At 41.4% G+C, this 12,548-nt stretch overlaps 1 protein-coding gene across 4 annotated transcripts in view; it reads right to left on the minus strand.

Annotated features, from left to right (window-relative positions):
- The window catches only part of SHLD2 (shieldin complex subunit 2), a 107,766-nt gene that overhangs the window by 52,985 nt on the left and 42,233 nt on the right, over nucleotides 1-12,548 (minus strand). For 3 of the 4 annotated variants that reach the window (XM_060034659.1, XM_060034661.1, XM_060034662.1), the window contains one exon: nucleotides 297-1,829. In XM_060034659.1, coding sequence (XP_059890642.1) covers nucleotides 297-1,824 — 1,528 coding nt within the window. In that variant the 5' untranslated portion in view covers nucleotides 1,825-1,829. Of the gene's footprint in view, nucleotides 1-296; nucleotides 1,830-2,198; nucleotides 2,517-12,548 lie in introns of those variants that run through there. The other variant, XM_060034660.1, reaches the window with a different exon arrangement.

Raw genomic sequence — 12,548 nt, forward strand, 5'->3', positions numbered from 1 at the left:
ACATGAATGCTAGCACAGTGAATGAAAGGAGGAGCAAGCAGAGAAGGCTTCTTAAGGAGAAGATGAGTGGGAAGGAGGGACAGAACTAAGAAGGACAGACAAACGCTCAGAAATGGCAATGCACAGGACCCTGGGAAGGGGTGAAGAGACCAACGCGGATGCCATAAGGAACTCGATCATTGCTGGAACCCTGAGAGGCAAAGGGTAAAGGGAGAATCCTCAAAGGCTTAAAGTGGGAGGGGGAAAAAGCCCACAGCTTTGTAAAATAAACTCCCACTATACCATGATGACCTTACCCGTGAGTAAAATTATATCTCCAAGAAACACTGTAAGTGCCCAAAATGCTGCAGTCCTCCACAGAAAAACCTTCTTCTTAATTTCTGATTGGTCAATTACCACAATTGTTGCTAAAGGCACTTTAGAGCCAGAATTTGGTCCAGATTTTATGTTTATTTCTTTCATGTGACACGGAGATAACACCATGACTAAACAATTATACTTCTGACTTTCAGAATCACAGTTTTTTATTAACGATGTTTTTTTAATGCCCTTAAATCCAGACACATTCCTCTGGTGCACTGTTACAGTATGATCTCTCTGATTAGAAATCAACTTGGTTTTCTTAGCGACGTGGGGGACTTCAGATAGAGCTTGAGGATGGCCTGATTTATCTTCAGAGGTCCGACTTCTTTCAACAGAACTTTTGTGGAAGGTATTTAATTGGGAACACAGTATTCCTGAGCTACATGACTCAATGCGTATCTCATTTGGCGTCAATTTATCATCAAAACGGAAAAGTTCTTGAGATCCTATATTTTCTTCAAGACCTTTATCAGTGTTCAAGAGAATGTGGCTATTTTTTGTTTCAGGACTAAAAAGTTCAAGGGAACAGGCTTGGTTCTGTCCACCTTCATATCCTTCTGTAGAATCATCATTGGGCTGAATCAAATTATCTTCAGTGATTCTTATTTCCCCATGACTTGCCTCTGGTTCAATCTCCATTTTAATGGTTCCTTTATTTATAGAATTCTGCCCTTTACACTTCCTTTGAGCTAAAAAAGCAACCTGGCTGGAGGTCATTACACTGAGAAATTCAGTATCAGTGGATATTTTAAGGCCTGAGACCTTCCTAACTGTTCCTTCAGGCCTTGGTTTGTCTACTGTGCTAGAGGAAAATAATTCCCGACACTGGTTTTGTATTTCATGATGCTCTGTTGGTGCACAGTTTGTTTCCATAGCTCCTGGCCCCGTATTAGTCTGTTCGGCACCACAGATCACATCCAATATAGCTGCACACTTATGATCTAACTGAAAGGAATCTTTTGGAACATTCTGACCATGTATATTTGATTGATCTTTAGGCTGTTCAACTGTGATTTTCTTATGTTCACTGAAAAGCTTTTGATACTTTTCTTCTTCAGTTAAATGTTGAAATCTGGCCTTAAATCCACATATTCGATCACTGGAGTTGGTTCTATCACTCAACCCCAAGGGGTGACTCTTCTGGGATTTTATAGTTTGTGTTTCAGAAATGCAATGTGTGAAGTCATCTTTCACGTGAACAGATCTGTTCACAGAGTTTGCTGGAAAATGACCACGAGGAAGATCTGGAGGGTCCAGAGGTTCCAGGGCCTGATAATCCTCAAGACTTTTGTGCCTGCATTTTTCATCCTTCAGATGTAAGGAATGGTGATTGTACAAAAGCTGAATTTCTTTCCAGGGGTCCGCAGTGGACACTAAAGAAGTTGGTTCCTGTGATACTGTCATTTCCAGTGGGCTGATTGGAGCACCCCAAAAAATGTGGACTTGAGATCCTCCACTCATGGTTTCTGAAAAAATAAAAAATCTAAAATAAGCCTTTGTCATTAAATTTTTATAAGTTGATATTAACTTATATCTCCAAAGCAAATATAATATAAACTATGAATCAAAAACATAATTAATAGGTGATTTACATTGTTACTCCATTTAATTATAAAAGTAAGAAATATATAAGAAATCGTAAGGAGAAACCAAAGCATCCACAAAAATCGCTCACATAAAGACTCTCTTTAAGGAAAATAAAGCTCAGTATACTAACATCAAACGAGTAAATCCTTAGCATGGTCACTTTTTTGTGTTGAAAAACTTGCACCATTTAAACAATAACTTAGTAAAGAAGGCGGGAAACAGCATTTGTTTAACTGCACTATAGTCACCTTTAAATCTCCTGTTTCCTTTACTCCATTGATTATGTAAGTTTAGGGCCTCCTTCCTTCAACTGTGAACTCAGTTCCCAAGATTAGGGACTTCCCTGGTGGTCCAGTGGGTAAGACTCCATGGTCCCAATGCAGGGGGCCCGGGTTTGATCCCTGGTCCGGGAACCAGACTCCACACGCATGCCACAACTGAGTCTGCATGCCGCAATAAAGGATCCCGCGTGCCGAAACGAAGATCCCGAGTGCTACAGCTAAGACATCCCCACAGCCAAAATGAATAAATAAATATTAAAAAAAAAAAAAAGTAAACACACACACACACAAACACACACACACACACACACACACACACACACACACACACACACACACACACGTTTCAATTCCCAAGATCAAAACAGAAGGCTTGAACCAGAGAGAAAATAAAAAACCAAGGCTCTGGGGCTTCCCTGGTGGCGCAGTGGTTGAGAGTCTGCCTGCCGATGCAGGGGACACGGGTTTGTGCCCCAGTCCGGGAAGATCCCACATGCCGCAGAGCGGCTGGGCCCGTGAGCCATGGCCGCTGAGCCTGCGCGTCCGGAGCACAACGGGAGAGGCCAAAACAGAGAGAGGCCCGCGTACCGCAAAAAAAACCCCAACAAACCAAGGCTCTTTTCAAGATGTCCAAGTGACTGTATTATCTATCTTTAATCTGTTAGCATAATCAATAGTTGCTTCTGTATTTTTAATCTTCTCTAAAATACACCAGATTAAGAAAAGTCACTTTGTAATACACAGATTAAAAAACTCATTATAATTTAAACAGTTTTTCATTAACTGTGGCACTTGATATAAGTAAACCTAAGTAAGCATCATATTTAGTGAGATAGAAATAAAGAAACATACCAATATTTACTTGATAATAACTGACTTTCAAAAAGTTTGTGGGTTTTTTTGTTTGTTTGTTTTTTTGGCCGCGCTGCGTGGCTTGCGGGATCTTAGTTCCCCAACCAGGGATCCAACCATGACCTTGGCAGTGAAAGTGCAGCGTCCTAACCAGTGGACCGCCAGGGAAATCCCCAAAGAGTATTTATTAAATAGATCTATTCCTAGAGTTTGCTGATAAATTTTTTATAGTGCTACAGGGACAAAAAGACAGATTAAGTCCCTGGCCTAAGAGAACTGTCAGCCTGGTTTTAAAAAAACAAAAAGGAGAGAAAAGTAGTGAATGTAAACTCATAGTTTAAAAATAATGTAATAAATACTATAAGCTGTAAATAGGAAACAGTAGTCTCCTGGGGAGCAATGCTCCTATGGAAGGTAAGCACTATGGCTATAAGCATCTAAACAAAAGAACGAGCAGCTGTAAAAGGCAGAGTTATGAAAGACCATGGTATGTTTGAGGACTTTTGATGAGAGTACAGGGTCCTTTGTAAAAAGGTAAGAAAGTTTCAAATCATGAAAAGTCCATTTGGAAGTATGGGAAGTATGGCAGTATATAGGAAACAACAGCTATTATCCCCAATCACTCTTATCATTCCTTGAAGATTTGTTCATGGTCATCTCTTCCAAATCTAATAACCTACCAATTATAATTCTTGTGATTTCGGTATCAATGTGGGTGTTCCTTCCAATAACCTGGCCTCTTGGTTCCTTGCCCTCTTCTCCTCCACTTATTTTATTCTCCACCCTACCTCAGTTATCCATTCTCATGATCATATAACTACCATTATCAATAACTACATACTTTTCCTTAATTTCAATTTAAGCTTTCAACTCTACTTTCTCCTATCTTCAACTTACCCCCTCTAAATGCACAACTCCAACAGTTCTTTGACCACAAGGGATCTACGTTGAACACAATGATCATACTTCATTTTTACAGCCTCATTCTTCACTTCCCTCCTTAACCAGCTTAGATTCCATGGTCCCTTATTATAATCGTTCCCTATCATACTTCTCTAATTCTGCTGCTCTCATCTCCAAGGTATTGGCCAGCTAAACTCAAACCCTAGTTCCACCTACTCTACACCTGTAACCAATGAAAACTAGTCATTCGTTAGTTCATTACCACTAACCTCAAGGTAGTACCCAGCAATCTTATCTTTTCCTGTCCATTCGTTCTCCAAGATAACTCTTTTATACCTTTTTACTCTTTAAATCCCCAGCAACTCCTCCCCTACCTTCAAGTGCAGCTGGTGATCATTTACAACTTGTCAACAACATATTTACCCACTTCTATCATACCCACATACTTTGCCCAACTTCCTATTACTACAGACGAACTAACTGTTCGTGCTACTATGCAAAGCCATCTCTTCCTCACTTAGACATTAGATCTTATACCCTCTTTCCTAATCAGGTTTCAACAAGTCTCCCCTTTTCTCCTAAATCTTGATTTTTCTCTCTTTACTGGAGCATCTCCATCAACAAACAAACATGCTGTGATTGCTCCTCAAGGTGTTACTCCTCAGCTCCTCCACCCCACTTATTGCACCACTTTTCCGCTCTCCTCTACAGCAAAATTCCTTGAAAGAACTTTCAGGGCTTCCCTGGTGGTGCAGTGGTTGGGAGTCCACCTGCCGATGCAGGGGACGCGGGTTCGTGCCCCGGTCTGGCCAGATCCCACATGCCGTGCAGCGGCGGGGCCCGTGAGCCATGGCCGGGGAGCCTGCGCTCCGCAACGGGAGAGGCCACGGCGGTGAGAGGCCCGCGTACCGCAAAAAAAAAAAAAAAAAAAAAAGAAAGAACTGTCAATATTCCCTCTGCTCCCATTCTCTCTTAAACCCATTCCAGTCAAGCATTGGTCCAAACCACTCCACTGAAACGGCATATTTCAAGGTTCCCAATAACCTCCACCTTAGCATCAGTCAACTCCCCATTTTCAACTTACTCGGACTGTCAGCAGGATTTGACACCACTGATCACCGCTTTCTTCTTTCTATCTGACTTTAGGGATACCACATCCTCTTGATTCTCATCCCACCTCACAATACCCCCCAGTCGCTCCTTCTCAGTCTCCTTTGCTAGCTCCTCCTCATCTCCTCAACTTCTTACTCAATGGCCGAGTACTTGGCTCTCTCTCTGCACTCACCCCCTAGGTGATTTTCTTTCAGTCTCAGGATCTAAATACCTTCTAATGATTACCAGATGTATATCCCCATCACTAATGACTAATGACAACCAGATGTATATCTGATGTAATGACCGCCAGATGTATATCTCCATTACTAATGACTAATGACTACCAGATGTATATCTCCATCACTGGTGACTAATGACCACCAGATGTATATCTGATGGCATGATTAATGACCACCAGATGTATATCTGATGGCATGACTAATGACCACCAGATGTATATCTCCATTACTAATGACTAATGACCACCAGATGTATATCTCCACAACTAATGACTAATGACTAACAGAGGGGGCAGGGGTTCGATCCCTGGTCAGGGAACTAGATTCCACATGCCTCAACTAAGAGTTCACATGCCACAGCTAAAGATCCCACATGCTGCAACTAAGAGTTTGCATGCCGCAACTAAAGATCCTGCATGCCACAACTAAGAGGTCACATGCCGCAACTAAAGACCCCACATGCCACAACTGAAAGATCCCACGTGCTGCAACTAAGATGCAGTGCAGCCAAATAAATATTTTTTTTAAATCCTAGAAAGAAAAACATTGGGAAGCAAGATTAAGGATGATTTTTTTTAAGATTTCTATATTTTAAAAGTTTTATTGTGAAGAATAATGAATGTCTATTATTTTTATAATAATCAGATTTTTTTGTTTGGTAATTCAGGCTTTTCTTTCATAATCTTCAAACTGGATATGGTGTTCCAATAGACATACAACAATGGACCTAAATCTAACATTGGAGAAAAAGAGCTGAGAACAATGATGTCAGCTGTTAACTTATTAGCACCTAAAACAAAGATATACCGCTATTTTCAAACAGTTTATAATAGTGAATTATTACTAAGGAAACAAAATTATAGTAAGTTTAGGTGTCAAGTCTTGACCCATAACAAAACAAAGAGGGCTAAGTATCATAAGTACTATAACTACATATCCCACCCCCATCTAATCCTCATAGAAAGAATAATCTGCATAAAGAATAATTGGAACATTAGATCTAATTGACAGTTTACTATCTATATATCATTATTAAATTGGCCACTAGGGGGCCCCAAATAGCACAGCAAAAATGTTCAAGTTCAAAAGTTACATCAAAACCAAATGGAAGATCTAGGGGAAGATGGCGGAAGAGTAAGACGCAGAGATCACCTTCCTCCCCTTCTGGTACATCAGAAATATATCTACACGTGGAACAACTCCTACAGAACACCTACTGAACGCTGGCAGAAGACCTCAGACCTCCCAAAAGGCAAGAAACTCCCCACGTACCTGGGTTGGGCAAAAGAAAAAAGAATAAACAGAGACAAAAGAATAGGAACGAGACCTGCACCAGTGGGAGGGAGCCGTGAAGGAGGAAAGGTTTCCACACACCAAAAGCCCCTTCGCGGGCAGAGACAGCGGGTGGCAAAAGGGGGAAGCTTTGGAGCTGTGGAGGAGAGCACAGCCACAGGGGTGCGGAGGGCAAAGCAGAGAGATTCCTGCACAGAGGATCGGTGCCGACCGGCACTCACCAGCCCGAGAGGCTTCTCTGCTCACCCACCGGAGCGGGCGGGGCTGGGAGCTGAGGCTCGGGCTTCGGTCAGAACGCAGGGAGAGGACTGGCGGCGTGAACACAGCCTGAAGGGGTTACTGCACCATGGCTAGCCGGGAGGGAGTCTGGGAAAAAGTCTGGAGCTGCTGAAGAGTCAAAAGACTTTTTCTTCCCTCTTTGTTTCCTGGTGCGCGAGGAGAGGAGATTAAGAGCGTTGCTTAAAGGAGCTCCAGAGACGGGCGCGAGCCGCGGCTAACAGCATGGACCCCAGAGACGGGCATGAGACGCTAAGGCTGCTGCTGCCGCCACCCAGAAGCCTGTGTGCCAGCACAGCTCACTAACCACACCTCCTTTCCGGGAAGCCTGTGCAGCCCGCCACTGCCACGGTCCCATGATCCAGGGACAACTTCCCCGGGAGAGCACACAGCGCGCCTCAGGCTGCTGCAACGTCACGACGGCTTCTGCCGCCTTAGGCTCGCCCTGCACTCCGTACCCTTCCCTTTCCCAGGCCTGAGTGAGCCGGAGCCCCCGAATCAGCGGCTCCTTTAACCCCGTCCTGTCTGAGCGAAGAACAGACGCCCTCCGGCGACCTATACGCAGGGGCGGGGCCCAATCCAAAGCTGAACCCCGGGAGCTGTGCGAACAAAGAAGAGAAAGGGAAATCTCTCCCAGCAGCCTCAGGAGCAGCGGATTAAATCTCCACAATCAACTTCATGTACCCTGCATCTGTGGAATACCTGAATAGACAACGAATCATCCCAAATTGAGGAGGTGGACTTTAAGAGCAAGATTTATTATTTTCTCCCCTTTTCCTCTTTTTGTGAGTGTGTATGTGTATGCTTCTGTGTGAGATTTTGTCTGTATAGCCTTGCTTTCACCATTTGTCCTAGGGTTCTATCCATCCGTATTTTTACTTTAAAAAAATTTTTTTTCTTAATTTTTTTTTATTTAAATAACTTTATTTTACCTTACTTTATTTTATTTTATTTTATCCTCTTTCTTTCTTCCTTTCTTTCTTTCTACTTTTTCTCCCTTTTATTCTGAGCCGTGTGGATGAAAGGCTCTTAGTGCTGCAGCCAGGAGTCAGTGCTGTGCTTCTGAGGTGGGAAAGCCAACTTCAGGACACTGGTCCACAAGTGACCTCCCAGCTCCACTTAATATTAAACAGTGAATATCTCCCAGAGATCTCCATCTCAACACCAACACACAGCTTCACTCAACGACCAGCAAGGTACAGTGCTGGACACCCTATGTCAAACAACTAGCAAGACAGGAACAAAACCCCACCCATTAGCAGAGAGGCTGCCTAAAATCATAATAAGTCCACAGACACACCAAAACACACCACCAGACATGGACATGCCCACCAGAAAGACAAGATCCAGCCTCATCCATCAGAACAAAGGCACTAGTCCCCTCCACCAGGAAGCCTAAACAACCCACTGAACCAACTTTAGCCACTGGGGACAGACACCAAAAACAACGGGAACTATGAACCTGCAGCCTGCAAAAACGAGATCCCAAACACAGTAAGATAAGCAAAATGAAAAGACAGAAAAACACACAGCAGAGGAACAAGCAAGATAAAAACCCACCAGACCTAACAAATGAAGAGAAAATAAGCAGTCTACCTGAAAAAGAATTCAGAATAATGATAGTAAAGATGATCCAAAATCTTGGAAATAGAATAGACAAAATGCAAGAAACATTTAACAAGAACCTAGAAGAACTAAAGCGGAAACAAGCAACAATGAACAACACAATAAATGAAATTAAAAATACTCTAGAAGGGATCAATAGCAGAATAACTGACGCAGAAGAACGGATAAGTGACCTGGAAGATAAAATAGTGGAAATAACTACTGCAGAGCAGAATAAAGAAAAAAGAATGAAAAGAACTGAGGACAGTCTCAGAGACCTCTGGGACAACATTAAACACACCAACATTCGAAATATAAGGGTTCCAGAAGAAGAAGAGAAAAAGAAAGGGACTGAGAAAATATTTGAAGAGATTATAGTTGAAAACTTCCCTAATATGGGAAAGGAAATAGTTAATCAAGTCCAGGAAGCACAGAGAGTCCCATACAGGATAAATCCAAGGAGAAAAACGCCAAGACCCATATTAATCAAACTATCAAAAATTAAATACAAAGAAAACATATTAAAAGCAGCAAGGAAAAATAACACACAAGGGGATCCCCATCAGGTTAACAGCTGATCTTTCAGCAGAAACTCTGCAAGCCAGAAGGGACTGGCAGGACATACTGAAAGTGATAAAAGAGAAAAACCTACAACCAAGATTACTCTACCCAGCAAATATCTCATTCAGATTTGATGGAGAAATTAAAACCTTTACAGACAAGCAAAAGCTGAGAGAGTTCAGCACCACCAAACCAGCTTTACAACAAATGCTAAAGGATCTTCTCCTAGGCAAGAAACACAAGAGAAGAAGAAGACCTACAATAACAAACCGAAAACAATTAAGAAAATGGGAATAGGAACATAAATATCGATAATTACCCTAAATGTAAATGGATTAAATGCTCCCACCAAAAGACACAGACTGGATGAATGGATACAAAAACAAGACCCTTATATATGCTGTCTACAAGAGACCCACTTCAGACCTAGAGACACATACAGACTGAAAGTAAGGGGATGGAAAAATATATTCCATGCAAATGGAAACCAAAAGAAAGCTGGAGTAGCAATTCTCATATCAGACAAAATAGACTTTAAAATAAAGACTATTACAAGAGACAAAGAAGGACACTACATAATGATCAAGGGATTGATCCAAGAAAAAGATATAACAATTGTAAATATTTATGCACCCAACGTAGGAGCACCTCAAAACATAAGGCAAATACTAACAGCCATAAAAGGCAAAATCGACAGTAACACATTCATAGTAGGGGACTTAACACCCCACTTTCACCCATGGACAGATCATCCAAAATGAAAATAAATAAGGAAACGCAAGCTTTAAATGATACATTAAACAAGATGGACTTAATTGATATTTATAGGACATTCCATCCAAAAACAACAGAATACACATTTTTCTCAAGTGCTCATGGAACATTCTCCAGGATAGATCATATCTTGGGTCACAAATCAAGCCTTGGTAAATCTAAGAAAATTGAAATTGTTTCAAGTATCTTTTCCGACAACAACGCTATGAGACTAGATATCAATTACAGGAAAAGATCTGTAAAAAATACAAACACATGGAGGCTAAACAATACACTACTTAATAACGAAGTGATCACTAAGAAATCAAAGAGGAAATAAAAAAATACCTAGAAACAAATGACGATGGAGACACAACGACCCAAAACCTATGGGATGCAGCAAAAGCAGTGCTAAGAGGGAAGTTTATAGCAATACAATCCTACCTTTAGAAACAGGAAACATCTCGAATAAACAACCTAACCTTGCACCTAAAGCAATTAGAGAAAGAAGAACAAAAAAACCCCAAAGTCAGCAGAAGGAAAGAAATCATAAAGATCAGATCAGAAATAAATGAAAAAGAAATGAAGGAAACGATGGCAGAGATCAATAAAACTGAAAGCTGGTTCTTTGGGAAGATAAACAAAATTGATAAACCACTAGCCAGACTCATCAAGAAAAAAAGGGAGAAGACTCATATCAATAGAATTAGAAATGAAAAAGGAGAAGTAACAACTGACACTGCAGAAATACAAAAGATCATGAGAGATTACTACAAGCAACTCTATGCCAATAAAATGGACAACCTGGAAGAAGTGGACAAATTCTTAGAAATGCACAACCTGCCAAGACTGAATCAGGATGAAATAGAAAATATGAACAAACCAATCACAAGCACTGAAACTGAAACTGTGATTAAAAATCTTCCAACAAACAAAAGCTCAAGAGCAGATGGCTTCACAGGCGAATTCTATCAAATTTAGAGAAGAGCTAACACCTATCCTTCTCAAACTCTTCCAAAATATAGCAGAGGGAGAAACACTCCCAAACTCACTCTACGAGGCCACCATCACTCTGATACCAAAACCAGACAAGGATGTCACAAAGAAAGAAAACTACAGGCCAATATCACTGATGAACATAGATGCAAAAATCTTCAACAAAGTACTAGCAAACAGAATCCAACAGCACATTAAAAGGATCATACACCATGATCATGTGGGATTTATTCCAGGAATGCAAGGATTCTTCAATATATGCAAATCAATCAATGTGATACACCATATTAACAAATTGAAGGAGAAAAACCATATGGTCATCTCAATAGATGCAGAGAAAGCTTTTGACAAAATTCAACACCCATTTAAGATAAAAACCCTCCAGAGGCTTCCCTGGTGGCACAGTGGTTGAGCGTACGCCTGCCAATGCAGGGGACACAGGTTCATGCCCTGGTCCGGGAAGATCCCACATGCCGCGGAGCGGCTAGGCCCGTGAGCCATGGCCGCTGAGCCTGTACGTCTGGAGCCTGTGCTCTGCAATGGGAGAGGCCACAAGAATGAGAGGCCCGTGTACCGCAAAAACAAAACAAAACAAAAACAAAAACAAAAAACCCTCCAGAAAGTAGGCATAGACGGAACTTTCTCCAACATAATAAAGGCCATATATGACAAACCCACAGCCAACATCGTCCTCAATGGTGAAAAACTGAAAGCATTTCCACTAAGATCAGGAACAAGACAAGGCTGCCCACTCTCACCACTCTTATTCAACATAGTTTTGGAAGTTTTAGCCACAGCAATCAGAGAAGAGAAGGAAATAAAAGGAATCCAAATCGGAAAAGAAGAAGTAAAGCTGTCACTGTTTGCAGATGACATGATACTATATATAGAGAATCCTAAAGATGCTACCAGAAAACTACTAGAGCTAAACAATGAATTTGGTAAAGTAGCAGGATAAAAATTAATGCAAAATTAATGGCCATCATCAAAAAATCTAGAAACAATAAATGCTGGAGAGGGTGTGGAGAAAAGGGAGGACTCTTGCACTGCCAGTGGGAATGTGAATTCTTACAGCCACTGTGGAGAACAGTACGGAGGTTCCTTAAAAAACTACAAATAGAACTACCATATGACCCACCAATCCCACTACTGGGCGTATACCCTGAGAAAACCATAATTCAAAGAGTCATGTACCAAAATGTTCATTGCAGCTCTATTTACAATAGCCAGGAGATGGAAACAACCTAAGTGTCCATCATCGGATGAATGGATAAAGAAGATGTGGCACATATATACAATGGAATATTACTCAGCCATAAAAAGAAACGAAATTGAGCTATTTGTAATGAGGTGGATGGACCTAGAGTCTGTCATACAGAGTGAAGTAAGTCAGAAAGAGAAAGACAAGTACCATATGCTAACACATATATATGGAATTTAAGAAAAAAAAAATGTCATGAAGAACCTAGGGGTGAGACAGGAATAAAGACACAGACCTACTAGAGAGGTCTGTGAGGATATGGGGAGGGGGAAGGGTAAGCTGTGACAAAGTGAGAGAGTGGCATGGACATATATACACTACCAAACGTAAAATATATAGCTAGTGGGAAGCAGCCGCATAGCACAGGGAGATCAGCTCGGTGCTTTGTGACCACCTAGAGGGTTGGGATAGGGAGGGTGGGAGGGAAGGAGATGCAAGAGGAAAGAGATATGGGAACATATGTATATGTATAACTAATTCACT

The sequence above is a fragment of the Delphinus delphis genome, chromosome 16 (assembly GCF_949987515.2).
Source record: "Delphinus delphis chromosome 16, mDelDel1.2, whole genome shotgun sequence".
Classification (NCBI taxonomy): Eukaryota; Metazoa; Chordata; class Mammalia; order Artiodactyla; family Delphinidae; genus Delphinus; species Delphinus delphis.